Source organism: Palaemon carinicauda, chromosome 4 (assembly GCF_036898095.1).
Source record: "Palaemon carinicauda isolate YSFRI2023 chromosome 4, ASM3689809v2, whole genome shotgun sequence".
NCBI lineage: Eukaryota > Metazoa > Arthropoda > Malacostraca > Decapoda > Palaemonidae > Palaemon > Palaemon carinicauda.
This window is the reverse complement of record NC_090728.1, coordinates 43,277,236-43,294,580: the sequence shown is the minus strand read 5'-3', so window position 1 is coordinate 43,294,580 and position 17,345 is coordinate 43,277,236. Positions and strand designations below refer to the sequence as shown.

The 17,345-nt window shown below is 38.1% G+C and overlaps 2 protein-coding genes across 4 annotated transcripts in view; one reads left to right on the top strand and one right to left on the bottom strand.

Moving 5' to 3' along the window:
• Orp8 (Oxysterol-binding protein-related protein 8) overlaps positions 1 to 17,345 on the top strand; it is a 732,808-nt gene that overhangs the window by 313,833 nt on the left and 401,630 nt on the right. The window lies entirely within an intron of this gene.
• Positions 1 to 17,345, bottom strand: part of LOC137639913 (phospholipid phosphatase 1-like) — a 118,092-nt gene that overhangs the window by 68,605 nt on the left and 32,142 nt on the right. For 2 of the 3 annotated variants that reach the window (XM_068372194.1, XM_068372197.1), the window contains exon 2: positions 16,265 to 16,419. The exons of the other annotated variant lie outside the window; for it this stretch is intronic. In XM_068372194.1, the coding sequence (XP_068228295.1) occupies positions 16,265 to 16,419 (155 nt within the window). The remainder of the gene's footprint in view (positions 1 to 16,264; positions 16,420 to 17,345) is intronic. 3 annotated transcript variants of the gene reach the window in all.

Genomic DNA, 17,345 nt, shown 5'->3' with positions numbered 1-17,345 from the left:
AATCACAAATTCAAAACTGATTAAATACAATACTTAAAAAATTCAGTTGATACCCTATTCAATACTTGATACTATCACTAACATAACACACAAAAATTATAGCCTAAAGGCTAAAGCCAGAGGCAGGATTTGGATTTTTATCATAAGCTTTTTCTGTGCTAACCCAGAATATCAAACAAGGATAATTCTTTTATAGTAAAATGCTAGATTTGAGATGCATGCTGTAAGCTTCAAAACATGTTTTGAACCAGGTTACAATAATCAATACTCATAAGTTGAATTAATTAGAATAATACATAGAATATAAAGAAATGTTATGAATGTTGATAATTTGCAAAATAAAAATCAGATGTTTTTATATAAAAATTACATGATAATTCAGTGTACAGTACTGTATTATCTATGTTATACAAAAAGAACAAAAACAGGAACACAAATCAGATAAATTAATAAAAAAAAAAATAAAGTAAAGCCCTGAGATGTATATACTGTATTCTGATGCTCACTAAATATGTCATTAAAGGTTTAAAGGTCGCTCATAAATGGCAGAGGCAAGGGACAGTGACATTGCCCTAGCAATCAGGACAATGCCCTAGAGACTGACCATATATTATATGATCAGCGCCCAAGCCTCCTCTCCACCCAAGCTAGGACCAGGGAGGGCCAGGCAATGGCTGCTGATGACTCAGCGGATAGACCTATAGGCTCCCCCAAACCCCCCAACCTTAGCTCACAAGGATGGTAAGGTTGCAGACACTAATGGCACTAACGAGTCTGAGCGGGACTCGAACCCCCGACTGGGAAACACCAGGCAGAGACGTTACCAATCAGGCCACAGCTAATTCAATTATGAGCAGGTTTAAAAGTATCTCATGAGCAACCGAGTTAAGGGACAGGATAACATCCTACAAACTGGCATATGATCAATGTCCAAGCACCTCTCCACCTTAGCTAGACCCAGGGAGAGCCAGATAATGACTGCTAATGATTCAGCAGGTAGACCTATAAGGTCCACCTAAACTGGAAGCAGGAAATGCCAAGACAGTGGCTGCTGATAACTCAACAGGTAGACCTACAGGCTCCACAAAATGATCAAATTTTTAGCTCATAAGGACAGTCAGGTTGCAGACACTGCTAGAAACTATCGAGCTTGAGCAAGACTCAAACTCTTGACTCACAGGTTGCGAGACACGGATGTTTCCAATAGGTTACAACAACCAGAATTGGCCAGAATAAATTGTACAATTTAAGAATCTTACAAAATATTAATACAGTAGTACCAAGGTTTATGAGGGACTGAATATGATCCAATTAGTATATGACCATAAAAATTCAAATTGATTTAAGAGTATCTGTATTGTATCGATGTCTGAGCAAAAACTTCCTACTGTATGCAGATTTTTTGGGACAAGTAATGTTCAAATGAGACTATCCTGCAATGCGCAGAATTTCTTTGGTTTAATGAAAGGCTACCAGTACAGTATCTACAAGTCTCAAATCAACATGCTTTAAATGCTTCATCAGAGTTGAGATTTGTCTCTATTATTTCCATTATCATTATTATTACAAGCTAAGCTATAACCCTAGTTGGAAAAGCAGGATGCAATTAAGCCCAAGGGCTCAAACGGGAAAAAATAGCCCAGGGAGGAGAGAAAATAAGGAAATAAATAAACTACAAGAGAAATAATGAACAATTAAAATAAAATATTTTAAGAATATTAACAATAATAAATTAGATCTATTATATATAAAATATAACAACATAAAAAAACAAGAGGAAGAGAAACAAGATAGAATACTGTGTTCGAGTGTACCCTTATGCAAGAAAACTAACTCAAGACAGTGGCAGACCATGGTGAAGAGGTTATAGCACTACCAAAGACAAGAGAACAATGGTATGATTTTGGAGTGCGTTTCTCCTAGAAGAGCTGCTTACCATTGCTAAAAAAGTCTCTTCAACCCTTGCCAAGATGAAAGTAGCTACTGAATAATTACATTGCCGTAGTTAACACCTTGAGCAAAGAAGAATTGGATTGTAATCTCATTGTTGTCAGGTGTATGGGGACAGGAATATGTGTAAAGAATAGGGCAGACTATTCAGTGTATGTGCAGGCAAAGAAAAAGTGAGCCGTACTCAGAAAGAGGGATCCAATGTAGTACTGTCTGGCCAGTTACATAGTATCACAACGGATGGCTGGTGCCCTGGCCAACCTACTACCTAAAATGAATATATTGTAAACTAACTTTTGTTTGAGTGCAATCAGTTTTTAACTAGGCATGTCTACAGAAAATATCAGTCACAGGTCCTTTGCAAGATCCTTTTTTATTATCATTTTCTTATACACAGTGGTCAGAGGGAAGCTGTTAGGTATTTTGTAGAAGGGGAAATGGCTTAAAGGTCACTCATGAATGGCAGAGGCAAGGGACAATGACTATGTCCCTGAGACTGACCATATATACATATGATCAGTGCCCAAGACCCCTCTCCATCAAGCTAGGACCAGGGAGTTGGCCAGGCAATGGATGCTGATGACTAAGCAAGTTGACCTAAAAGCTTCCCAATCTGCCATCCCTAGCTCACAAGGATGGTGAGGTTGCACACTTTGCAAGAAACTATTGAGCTTGAGCTGATCTTGAATCCTCGGCATACAGATCACCAGGAAGAGTCGTTGCCAATAGGCGACTAGGTAATTAGGATTGGAGGTTCAGAAAAAATGTGCCTCTATACAAGTATTACATCAGCTGGCAAGAGCAATTGAAAAATGCAATGACACCCCATTTTATGGGCACACTGGCAAGCGGGATTATTGCATTCACAATGGCTGTTCCATAATGCAATAACTTGTTATAGTGAACTAAACCAAGAAACTCCACAAACAGGATGGCCTCAATCCAGCCATCAATAACCCCAGTGACAACAACACATAGGTGGTACATCATGCAAGCATGAGAAATGAGACCTATGCCCTTCACGGCTTCCTAAAAGATTGGGAAGGAGTGTTACCATGTACAGTGGTAACTTTTCCCTTTAATTTCTTTGCCAGTTGAATTTTTTCAGTATTATTTCTAATTGCTATTGAGAATTATTAATTTACATTCACTTCTGATGTTAGGGGGTTATAAATTGTTCAATAATTACCATTACAAAATTTGAAATATTTGTTTTATGTATATTTATAGATATGTGGAATGCATCAAATGAATTTCCTTTGTTGACAAGAATTTTTGTTTGCAAGTTTGCTCCCTGAACGAATTCAATTCTAAAATCTAGTTGCAACTAGAAATATAGGGATGCTGCCAAGATTCTTGAAGTAATGGTACCTTTCCCCTCGTAAGATAATTTTTTCATAAGTAGAGGGTCAGTAAAATTAACAAAATTATTTGTATTTTACATTATACTGTATGTACATTTCTTGAACACAAATCTTTTGTGCACAAACACCATAGCCTTTTGAATTCCAGCTTTCTGATGTTTATTACTGAAGAGCACAATATTGTACTCAATTAGGGTTACCATCTCGGCAAAATCTCATAGTGGGTAGTCCATTTCAACTGAATTGATAGGCAATGCTCTGCATCTTAAATACAAACAATATTTACAATAAATCACGTACAGTACAAGTATGCACCCAAGATTCATGACTTATTCTTCTTAAGAAGGAAGAGATTCAACAAACACGTTAAATATAGAAAAAAAAATTCCATAATCAGTGTGATAAGGCTTTGTGAACTGTAGTAAGATGAGCTGATAAAGTTTCCCTTTACCAAGACTCACTACCATTTTTTAGAAACTAAAAAGGAACAAGGAACAGACAAATAAACATTAAAGAGAGGCAAGTTTAGAGGTCCATGAATTTGTGTATGGAAATAATTAATTTTTATTCTAAAAAAATTTCATTTCCATGAATCTTATTATCACAGGCATTTTTGCATGTACAATACTGGCCACATAAATATTAAAATCACAAATTTTAAAAGTAATCTGTATTTTTCCTAACCATCTAAACCTGAGTCCTTTAATGAGAGAATTGATTCAAGCATAGTTATTACACAGTAGTTAAAATCTTATAACAAGGTTTCGGCCATAGCCAGTAGTTAGTAGTCAACTGCAGGGATGCCCCGCCCATTCTTCCGGTCCACTGAACACACACTTTGAATAAGTCTAGGACTTTTAAGGGGAAGGTGAAGGCAGGAAGTTACAGGAAAAAGGTTTGTATAGATAGAAAAAACACAAATTATTGTACTTTTAAAATTCATGATTTGTTCCTACACAAATACAGTACAAACCTTTATCCTTTAATATGAGATGCTTAGGTGGGTAGAAGTTCCAATACCAAACTGCTTGGATAAAATCCCAGGATTGCTATGCTTGCATCTGGTAAGGTGCAGTGTAGCATCCTAGACACCCTGTGAACCAGGAAAGTACCGTAACCAAGGCTGTTACCAAAAAGAATCTCTCTAGATCAGTGGGTTTGTTAGACAGAACATATACAAATCAATGGGTTTGCCTGTATCTATCCATCCTCCCCCTTTTAAGGAGGATGGTGGAATGAACACTTCTATATTAGTGGCAACAGAACTGCTGCTAGCCATGAGTGGTGCTTACCTGTATCAACGTCTGACTAGCTCTATGGGGTTTCAATCGCTATACCCAAAGGAGAAAAAGAAGAAGAAAAAAGGCTAGTCACTCTTACTCTCATCCTAGACTTATACTGTAACGGACATCTTAGACGTAATACTTTTGGTCCTGCAAGGGAGCTAAGCAGCCATCATAGGTTCTAGTGAAAGTGTCTTAAGGGACCTCTGAGTGTATTCCTGTAAAAAAATGTCCAGTAAAGACAACCTGACACTTCCATACTCTAGTGTCTAGTACATGAGCTCTTGAGAGATTTTTCTTGAAAGTGAGAGTAACACCAACTCCTCTGATCTCGTAAGTGCACACCCTCCCTTGGTCCGATGCGTTGGGGATTGATTGATTGATTGCAAATTTTCTGGCATCCTGATATCAAAGGTCATTGATGCCGCTATAATTTGCTTTAAATAAGGAATAAAGGAAATTAAATCTAAAACTATAAAATTAAAGATGTCCTTATAAAAGTTAAATAGCTTTCAGAAGACCTGCTTCTGAAATAAATTTAAAAATACATGTCCAAGAATCTTGGCAAGGATGAACCTGTCATCCTCATCTCGAGCCTCAAACCACAAGGGATTAAATTTTTCCTGATAGTTTCCGTTAGCCAAAAGGAGATTTCCATACTCCAGTGTCTAGTACCTGAGCAACATAGATTTTTCTTGAAAGTGAGAGTGGCACCAACTCCTCTGATCGCGTGGGCATGTACCATAGCTTGGTCTGATGCGTTGGGAGAACTATGGCTTGAAAGCTTTCCAGATAGTTTCCCGTAGCCAAAAAGAAATTGTGTTTTTGGTGACTTTTCTTTACCCTGCCAGTACTTATGAATAGATTCTGCAACCTAAGTCTAGCCAATTGGGTTCTCTTAAGGTAGCGCCTTAGCACCCTTACAGGACATATAAGTAACTCATCCGGATCATCGGTTACTTACTTCCCTAAAAGAAGAAACTGCTGACGATAAAAACCTGGAATCAGCGATCAAAGGATTTTGAGTTTTAGCTACAAATTCTAGAATAAAGAATAAAAAGACCTGTCTCAAGTGCTCCAAGTGAGAGAGCGAATAAGAGAGCCTGTGAAGTTCGCTTAAGCTTTTTGCTGAGGCTAACGCGAGGAGAAAGATGGTCTTCAGGGTAATATCCCTGTCAGAGGCCCGTCTCATGGGTTTGTACGGAGCTCTTTTTAAGGCCCACAATACTTTAGTTACTTCCTAATCTGGGGGTTGAATCTAACACGGAGGTCAGGCCTGTTCCATGCTTTTAACAAGCATGGATAATTCCCACGAAGAAGAAATATATATTCCTCTCAGTTTCAGTACCTAACTCAAGACCAAACGATTGCCTTTAACCACTGACACGGAGATGCTTTTCCATTCGAAGGTACACTAAAAAATCTGCTGAGTGGAATAGAGTCTCTGAGAGAAGTATCCTTTTTATGGCACCAACCACAAAAGATGGCCCACTTTGCCTGGTACGTATCTGCAGAGGACTTCCTAAGGTATCTGGACATTACTTGCACTGCTTTGTGCAAAAAGCCTCTCTCTTGGAGGAGACACTGGATAACTTCCAGCTGTGAAAAGATAGAAACTTCATTGAGCTGTTGAAAGCTTCTGCAGGTGGCGCCGACACAGTAGGTTGTGCCAATGCGAAAGTTCTATAAGAGTTTCCACTCGCAAAAGCAGGTCTGGGTACTATTCTGCTTGCTGTCATTTCAAACCTATCAGGGTTAACTTTAAATTGTGGGATACCGGAACCTTGTTCAAGAAGCTTTGAAGAAGGCAAAATCGCGGAAAAACACAGACATTGAGGACATCCTAGGAGTGGTGGAACTTGTCCTCGAGCACTGCTGCCAGGTCTGGCACTAGTAAGCAGTAGACTGGGAACCCCATTACGTCATGAGCCTCATCGCTACCAGGGGATAAAAAAAAAAAAAAACCCATTCTGAGCCAATTATCTGATCCCGGTGATTCAACTTGTCTGCCATGACGTTCTTTTTGCCAGAGATGAACCGCGCTGAAAGGGGTATCCCATTGCTAACACCCCGGTCATGTATCGAGACAGCTAGCTAGCAAAGAAGCTGCCTTCTTTGACATATGCCACTACGGTTGCATTGTCATTTATCATTGTAACCGAGTGGACTGTTATTAATAGCTGGAAGTGTTGTAGGGCTGGACAAGCTGCCTTCAACTCCACCACATTGATGTGAAGAGACTTGTCTTCTAGGGACCACAGCCAGATGATCTTTGAGATGGGCTCCCCACCCTCTCTTTGATGCATCCATGAGCAAAAGATCTGGAGTGGGACACTCTCAGGGAGACCCTTGTAGCATATTCTCGTTACTCAGCCACCAGAGAAGATCAGATGTGGTGTCTTACTCGATTGGAACTAGGGCTTGCACGAAATCTGTGGCTTGTGACCAGTGTCTTTTTAAACACCACTGCAACGATCACAGGTGGAGGTAACAGTGCAGAACAAGCTTCTCAAGCATGGTCATGTTCCCTAGGAGCTGTGCCCATTAATCTGCTGGTGCCTGTGACTGACGAAGGAAGGGATGAGCTGCTTCCTTGAGCAGGGTTACGTCTTGGGAAGGATAGGCTCTCCCTGTTACCGTGTCTATGTCCATGCCCAGGTCCATCATTCTCTGTGTGGGAGAAAGGTTGGACTTCTCTAGAGTTATCACAATTCCGACAAAAAGAGAGGAGCTCTTCCCAAAGGTAACAAAATTGGGTCTCCAAGTCTGCTAACACTAGCCAATTGTTCAAATACCTGATTAGACGCATCTTGTTGGCATGAGCCCCTGCTGACACCAACGTGAATATCGAGGAGGTTGTGGACAGTACGAAACAAAATACTCTGAATAGAAACACTTCGCTACCTAGGACAAACCGTAGGAATTTCCTTGAAGCACGATTCACAGGGATCTGAAAGTAGGCATCCCTAGGGTTAATGAAAATCATGATATATTTCTTCCTTGGGGTCTGTCTGACTTTGCTGGGTGTTTCCATACTGAACTGAGTTGATGGACAAACTCATTTAGAGCCAACAGGTCTATCATTGGTCTCCAATCCTGAAGATATTATGACCAGAAAGAGGCAGGCTGAACAAGCCCGGAGAGTTGTCTCTGACCTCCTCCAGAGCATCCTTTTGCAGCATAGTCTGAATTAGGCCTCGAGCCAAGTACTGAGGCATCAAAGGCCATTCCTTGCTACATAATACAAATTACTGTAATCAACCATAACCGTACACTCACACCATTTGGTATCAATTAAACCTATAAAACCAATCACACCACTTTCGAACAATAACATCTAAACGTGAAAAATGAAGGCATTAAAATGATAAAAGTTTGTGATATAACCCAATACTTTGTGTAAATTTATTCAAGTTTGGGGTACAGTATTACAATTTTCCCCCAGTACCTCTTTTATTAAAGGTTTGTCCTGGAATAAATGTGTCATCCTCTGAAGATTAAAACAGGACAATCGACAAATATGATTAATATTAATTGCCACTCGACATGTACTACAAAGAGGAGCCTGTCTCCCTTCCCCACTCTTCATTAAATAATTTTGAGTTGCATGGCGGGATTCCTGGGCAAGAAACTCTACAGTACTTCTTTGTCTGTTCCAGGAATGATTGGGTTTAGAAGGGCATCTACTCACTTGCACAAGAATAGTCAGTCTGCACTCAATTACAGTCAAAAAGGTGCACCAAGGATGCATCGGACTCGTGCTTAAAACCATCTTTGGATCTTGTCCTAAACCTGTCAGGAATAACAGGTAGCAACAGCGCATCTAGAGTGCTATGGCAAGCTGAGCGTTCAGGTAAGCACTTGCAAGGAGCACGCCTATCATCAAAGTCCTTGACTCTTGTCCTAGAGGGAAGCGCACAACAGTAATCTGTGCAAGAAAATCCCTGCAATTACATAATGTCTCAACATACACGCTAATCTTAGGTGCGTTGGTGTGGGTACGTGTCGTAGGTGTAGGCGCATGCCATAGTGCACGCGTTAATGGCAACCTCCTATGCTCACGAAATATATGCTTCAGCGCACTAGAATTGTATGCGTGAGTGTGGTCAATCGTAGATTGTGGTGATGGCGAACGCGAAGGATTGTGAGCACCCACCAGTGTGCTGGTTGTGAGGCTCTGGTGTACGCGCTGATGAGTGCGCTATCCACAGACAAAATATGGGTAAGCAGGATTATCCAAAGAGGATGAACATGTGTGCATGAGGCAGTATGTTCAGCTGAAGCAGATAACGCTCCGATCCTTCTATGCACTCAGAAACATGTTGCTCACAAGGCCGCATAGGAGCAAGGGGGGATAGTCACAGCTCTGCAGGTAAGCGAGAGCAAGCGTGCTCGTAATCAGGTGACAAATAGTGAGGTCTCTTTAAGAAGGAAGAGCTCATTACTCTCACTGATGAACTCTCTTGCCAACCATCGGGGGTTTGGAAGGAGTGGCATATTCCAAGGGCGGAAAGCTAACCAGCAGCTTGGCAGCCAGGTCATGATCAACATGAAGCGAACACCGATAGGGGGAACCAGCGTAGAAAGCAAAACGCTCTGTGTAGGGGGTTCCCTGCAACCCCAGGAATGACCAGAGGCATTGCACAGTGTCATCAGCAGGAACATCTGGAATAAATTACTCCTTCCAAGGGAGAGGCCTGTCTGTTCCTCTATAGGAAACAGAAGGGTCTCCTGACCTCAAAATTTGCCTAATTGATAATTTGGCACCACACTTCTCCAACTTGCTTCCCGAAGAGGTCGACGGGAAGGGCTCGAGGGCAGAGACCGGGGTGGATGGGGGTAGGCCTAGCCTACTTCCTCGACCTCGAGAATGAGCCCAAGCAGTAAGAATCTCGCTTCGCTGCCTTAGGACATACTGTTGTCACTGAGAGGGTACCCACATCCTACACTCCAAACGTGCCTCCGTGCATGAAAGGCATAATTAATAAGGATCATCCTCTTTACTACTCATAAAGGTGCCGACACCCCAAGGCAAGTCAGCATGTCTGCCTTCAGCATATCTTAACACACACACCTGAAAGAAAAAGAAAAAGTTTTAGAAAGCCAATTTTCGTAGACGCTGATAGCACATCTGTGTTAGTCAGCAGCAAGAATCAAAGTGACTGTTCAGTGGACCGGTAGAAAGGGTTGATCTTCCTCGCAGCCAACCACTAATTACTGGCTATGGCCCTTGTTTTAAGTTTTTAAATGACAAGTTCTAGCTACGCTTGAATGAATTCTCATATTAAAGGACGAAGAATTATATTCATGTGGGAACAATTACAAATCAAAGCTAAAAAGTGATTCACTGTGTATGCTAACAGCCTGTTACACATCTGGCATAAATTAGCTACAATTAGTACGTAAACTTCACAACTTGACCAAAGGCATCAAGAGAATAGGACTGCATGGTTTTCTTGATCTAAAGAATATCTATTTAGTAAAGCTTTGGTCTCTTTAAAGGTTTAAAGATTACTCATGGGCAGCAGAGGCCAGAGTCCAATGTTACCCGGACATCCAGTTAATATTCATTACATCTAAGCACGAGCTTATAGTGTGTCTGCAAAATCCATCACTTTTGTAGCCAGCCACATAAAAATGGAGTCTGTATTGACAAAGAAATTGAATTTACTAGTATGAGTTCCTCTTGCTTCAACATGGCCAAAACTTTTTGTGATATGTATAGTGTACTGTATATCAATTGACAGCCACGGTGCTCATACAGGAATCTCCAGAACATCTGGGTACCCACTTGCGCTGTAAATAGTATTAAATGTTCCCTTCAAAATTCCTAAGGATTCCTTACTGCACTACTCCACTTATGATGCAAAACCTTGCCATATCTATAAATTTGGGTTTACTAATTATGTTTTTTATGGTTACAGTTCAAGTTTAATGTATTTTCGTGTTTTAATAAATTTTCTTATTAAATTAGGCAAAACAATTTCTTAACCCACAGTAAGGGTATCTAAATAAAAAGTTGTGGCAGTAGCTGTAGTGAACGACACCTCGTAGTAATGGGGGATTTTGAGGAGGGAGAAGTCTAATTGGAAAGGGATCTCTGGTAGTGGTATCACTCGCCCCAGTTTTAATACCGACACCCTTTAGGGGTGAGCGAGCTGGATATATTCCAAGCATTCCATGCAACTTTTTTCTCTGGTATATTTAGCAGATTTTATACCTTTGAAATGGTGCTTTAAGGAGCATTTCACGGAGCGACACAGGTTGAGCCCAGAAAAAAGTTGTTAACGTGGCATGTTTATTGTAAAATGATTTAGGGTTCAGTGGAATCTCCAATTTTGACATAACATAGAACTATAATAACTAATACTATATCTAGCATCCCCCTTGTGATAACCAAAACATGTTTAGTCCTAAGATGATTGTAGATGTACATTATTTCATAAGCTTTGTCAATCATATGAATTGTTTCACAACCTGAAAACATCAACAGTAATGATGTAAAAGACAAAATCATAACCAAGATAAATGCCTAATTGCAACCTGGTCCAAATAAAAACTTCCTCTTTTGAATAGGATGAATTACTGACTTACCCTTATCTGATATCCAGGGATATTTATATATACATAATATATAAATAAAAAATTGTACTAGAGCTAATTTAATATTTATAATTGGCTACAGTAAGGTGGAATTTATCATTCAACTAATAACTACAAAAACTTGGGGTAAATGATCAAACTGAAAAAATGGAAATATAGTTAACTTGAAGCCACACAACAATAACAATAATAAAAAATGTACAATTACTGTACCCTATGGGTAAATAAATGTAATTCACACTTACAAAAATGCAATGCAGCACCTTGTTTACCATAGAATGCATGTTTTATAAATGTATATGTTTTAAAATTAAGCAATGGTACCTGACAAAAGGAACAGTACGTTCATATAATATCCAGTACTGTAACTCCTATTACATGGGCACACACATTGGTACACAGATCAAGGCCATTTCTTGCTCGATTTTTGAACTCCCTATATCTGGTAAAGCTGGGAAGACATATGAGTCCAAAATAAAAATAAATAAAAAAAAAGTAGAAGAATGATCAAGATGATTATCACCCATATTAAATCCAAGTATACTATAAATCAAAGCTTGTTCTACCAAATAAATATGTAAGTGACTACAATACAAACGCAATAAGCATGCATATTAATAAGGCATCCAGTTCCTAAAAGTAAACAATGGGAAGATCCATGTATGTGCATATATACAGTTCAAACATATTAGAATATACACACATACAGTATGAACGTACAGCATACTAAGAGAATGAAAATACAGCTTACAAATACAGTAATAACGCCCAGGTAAGAATGCATTTACCTGGGGAGGCGGAAAAGTAGGAGGTGACCTTGTCGTACATCTCTAAATACCCAGCACACTTTTTCTCTTTAAAATATCGCTACATATCTTTTTGGGGTCTGGAAGGAGTAAATCGTTTGCACTCCTCACCTACCCTATTTAAATATTGAGAAATGAATTCTTGCCATACTGTTCACTTGTCACTACAAGATCTTTACTTGACCATGACATAGCTTAAGCTATTATCATATCCTAATTATACACGGAACATTATAACCATCATCTACAGCAAGCATTATGAATGTACAGTACTAACATTCCTAATGTTTGCAATATTGATACTGAAAGCATCATGAATACAGTACTAAAATTGCTAATGTTTGCAATATTGAGAAGGACCTAGAAGCAAAAGTTGCCCTAAAGTAAAAAAAAAAAAAACTTTAAATTGATTATCAATTCTAACTATGACACTTATCAAATTACATTTATGAATAGAGGAAGTGGAAAAGAAATGCGAGAAAAGAAATTGCAAAATAGTTATTAATCATTGATTAATTCATAGACTTTAGGGGTCTGGTTCTGGGACCAGGAGGGTGATCCAAGGAGTCACACAATAAAGATGGTTAAAAAGGGAGGGCAGCCAAATAATCATGGCATTACCTTTCCATAATACAATAATATTGAGAAACTCCAAATGTTCCAATCCTGCTTTCCTGAGGCTAAACGGGTTAGCATAGCTCATTAGTCCTGGATTGCTTTCTCTACTTATATTTCTAAACCCGTTCATGAAATATTTCATACATTGGATGCACAGAATTAAATTCAGCCATAAATCTCTTCTGCAGTATCCACGCAAATACTGTCCTGACCTTCAGCCTAATTTTGCTTGGAATTATTGCAAATTTTCTCTTCATTCCACTCTATATATTCAACATTTCTGCAGCCTCTTCTCTGATTCTGTGGGTCACGACAGGTCATCTGAATATTGTATTCGCATAGGCCCCATTTTTATATATGTATTAAACTATAGCTTCTAATAAAAAGAATAACCAATAAAAGGAAGAGCTGAACCTTGTGAGAAATCTTTATTCATCTCACATTCTTTTGATATACAGTATTCTGTATAACAGAGTAACATCACCAGATTATTGAGCCTTTTCCCATAACTTACACTTTCGTATTGATTATGATATTCCTTATACAGGTAATGAGATTTACGATTGTTACTGTGCTTCCTTAAGTAAACCCATTTGAGGTTTCAGCCTTTAATGCAGCTTCAGACTAGTATTCTACTCACAATTTCATTTACACATTATCATAGAACAAGCATGACTGAGTGGGCTGAAGAATAGAGATGGGTTCTGTAAGGAACTACAGTAGATGCTTTCTGAACACTGGTATGGTAATTATCAATTTCATAAAGTAAATGTATAAATCATTACTGTATTTGCTTTTTGTTTCTCTTTTTTTACTTCATTATAATTTTTTTGCACGCTGCATTTGTTGATAATCTTCTCTTCTTTCCTACATCTGAACCTCAGATAATCTCTTTCTCATTCCACTTATCATTTCGACACAATCTCAAAATGCCTCATCTTAAACTTTTCAATTGTGATTTTCATATACTTTACGACGTTACGTAATGATTTTGTCAATGGTAAAGTAGATTAATCTCTTATACTGGTAGAACTACCAATGGAGTACCATTAACAGAAAATCCTGAGCTAGTTGTACTGCAAGATAATCACTACCTTACTATAACTACTCAAACAATTTGCTTTCTACTAACAGGACTAGTAGTCCATCATTCTCTTTGCACTTCATCCAGGTACTCCTTTATTTCACTACTTAATCGATATTGTATTAACATTAGGTTTACAATATATGAGGCCCAGTCAACTAAATTCACTCTCCTTGAAGGCCTCCTAACCCAAAATGTTCCTTTTATACTTGTTTTTCATTTTGATGAAATTTCGGAACACATGCACGTCCTGATGCTGCTGAAACACACCACATCCAAGCAAATCCAATGCTCAGTCCCTCTGTATCAGCCCTTGTCCTAGCTTTGAGTGTGCTACCATCTTAATTTCATGTATCTTAATTTGCAATTTGGTAATATGGAAAATGGAGAGTGGCTACAATCCCTTCAAACCAAAAAGGGATCAATTGTAAAAGCAAAAGTATAAGATATGTTGAAAGGATGCATACTGCAGGCTGATGTTGTTCCCTGATAGAGTATTACTCTATTCACATGACATGAGAAAAACTCTGAATAAGAACCAGTGTGAGCATTGTACCAAAGACGCACAAATGTTGTTATTAGTTTGAGATAAAGGCCTCCAATACATGAAAAATTTGAATGTCTTTGTAGAAACATGGAGTATTAGAATGCTCCCACAATAAGTTGCAAGAGAAAGTATATAACCTTCACAAAAGACCTTTAATGTTAAAAGAGATGTAGTGTAAGCTAGCATAAGATTGGTTTTGTAGTCTTGCAAAACGCCCTAATTTAAAAGATATTCAGACTATATACCATGAAATCTGTGTCAGCAACACTGAAGCGGCAACAATATTCACAAATCAGTTAAATGTTATTCAATAAGAAAAACAAAACAAAACACACCAACTTTAGCCCCTATTTGGGGGTTTTCTAACACTTGTGCCCAGGTTAAAGGGCTTATGATGAATATCCACTAGACATCTTAAGGTCAAAGGCCCTTAACTATGCTTTGCACTCAGGACTAGTTAATAGCTTTATATTTCTAGTGAATGAGAGAAAAAGGGGATGCACTAATGTACATCGAAAAGACACAGGCTTTCGAGTTAAGCCAGCGAAAAGAAATACCTTCTTCGTATTAGGATTTTCACATCCCAATTTCAAATAAACCCCCAAAAAATTTTTTTCCCTGGAAACTTTTATTCTAGCCATTTAGCAGCCTGGTAAGCTATAAATTAGGAGGAAAGGAATGTAACCTGTGAATATGGTGACAGCAAGTTCTACACACCCACACAAATGTAAGAACAAAGGTCTTTCTTAACCTAATCTACAGAAACCTTAGAACACAAAAATACAATAAAGATTAGCTCATCTGGCTAAAGAATGGGAAGCAGTTACCACAGCCAATATAGCTGCCCCTCATAACACATCTAGGATATAAAGTGTGCAAGTGAATAACAACCTCTTTGTACTCCAGTAGATGGGAACAGATTTATATCAGGTATGGCATAGTTTAAATACCAGTGCAGTATCTCGTATCAGTCACTCACCTCTACAGTAGGTGTTCAGGGGATCCTTAAATAAATTAACCAAGATATATTGAGTAGTGACTGATATAATGATAAAAAAATTATCCTTAAAATTTATTCTTGGATCTTATGAATTTTTGTGCAAATTTAACTGGTATTGTAGATCCTGATAACTCACATCAATAACTGAGCCAAGCTGAATTGACAAAGAAAAAATAGCCTCAAATGTGGGATAGATAAATGACAGGCTAATTGGCTTCAGTATTCATAAAATTAAAGAAAAATTATGAGACCGGCTAACTGCTCAAATAATACATAGTTAGAAAAAAAAGACACCAAAGACATTCAAAATAATTTTCAACTATACCTGAACTTGAACTAAATTTAACGTACATGAAAAATAATTATTTAACTACCACCCAAAATAATTCCCAAGCCCTTGAATGAGCAATACATATGAATTATCAAAATCCCAAACATCTTATACCACAAAACTAATTTACTCAAATACTTAGGACACCAACTTTTAACCTACCGTGTCATACAAATCTAAGTACACAAAATAAAATTCATGGACTAAATTTACCCTTACCATTGACCAACTGTTTAATTATATTAATTATGGTTACAGGACTAATAGAGAAAAGAATTTCATTACTGTATTTATCAGCTTGAAAATAAAATTCTTCTAAAAACTAACATACTCTAAATTTGGTTAAATTGGTGATTACGGTGCTTGAGGGTAGCATACTAGTGTAAAATGTGAGAGAGAGAGAGAGAGAGAGAGAGAGAGAGAGAGAGAGAGAGAGAGAGAGAGAGAGAGAGATTCTAATCTTAACTTTAAAATCACATGCCAGGGTATCCTAGATATGCAGCAAGGACCACTTCCTACGTTTCCAAAATAAACAAACGGGCATACCAATAAAAAGGTAATGCACTAGTCAACTCATTTCAGTAAATAGAAATAGAGCACTCTTTGCCCGTTGTCCATCACCCGTCACATGATACCCAATGCTCTGTAGTGGTTGCATGGCATGTCTTCCCAACTTACCAGGCCCACTGGCATGGCCACACCAAACAACAAGAGGGCTGTATCTGACACTGATTCATATTCAGTGTAGGGGTAGCGGATAGACTCATCATCACAAAACATGCCCCGTTCAAATGGAGACCACATTTTCTTCACCACAAATATGCTGCCGGCCACTGAAAAATAAGGGTACGAAACTCCCTCACCTTCATGACAAATGTAAGACAGTAGCTGCACAACAAGCATGAAAGTAAGCAGCAGCAATTAAACTGAAGTAATACTGTACTGTACTGTAATGGGACGTAAAATACAGCACATATGCACTACAATATTAGATAAATGTACACAAAGACAAAATGGTTAGTCATATCACATATAAAATCAGACTAGCTTAACTAAGGATTTTGTTCAGAAAATCTAAACGTCGCTAGGACATATTGAAGACCAACAATAGGCGAGGTTAAAAAGACCCTTCTTAAGGTACAATAGCCACTGGATAATGCAATTGCATATCTAAGTTTAAAAAAACAATAACTCATGCAAACAAAACTTTACCTTTTCTACTTAGGTGGCAATAAAAAAGAAGAGCTACTATTATAAAGATTTACAATGAATTTATTAGCTCTATTGAATCTTATTTACAGGTCTTTAAGAGCACACTAACCTCAAGGCCCCATGCTTAGATAAACAATACACACTCAAAAATAACTTTCTTTTTGATTACCCACAATTGTAAGTAGCACAAACTGCCTTTATATTCAAAATACCATTTCTGTTATTGTCATTAAACTCTAGGTTGGATACCATGGAATCAATCTTTTACCAATAAGCTCTGAACTAGTGTATTTGATATAGTATTGGTTTAAATAAAAAATTGAGCACAGATCAAACAGACATAAAGGTTGCACTGTACACTACTTTAGGTCCCTATTACATCTTAAGTAATTCACCGAGAACTGAGGTCTATATAACCCTACGTAAACAATTAAAGCCTTTAAGTCATACCATATATTACATGAAATATCATTATAAACACAGATTAACAAAATATCAATAAACAATTTCAGTAGAAAACAATGTATTTCTATGGTTATCAAAGATA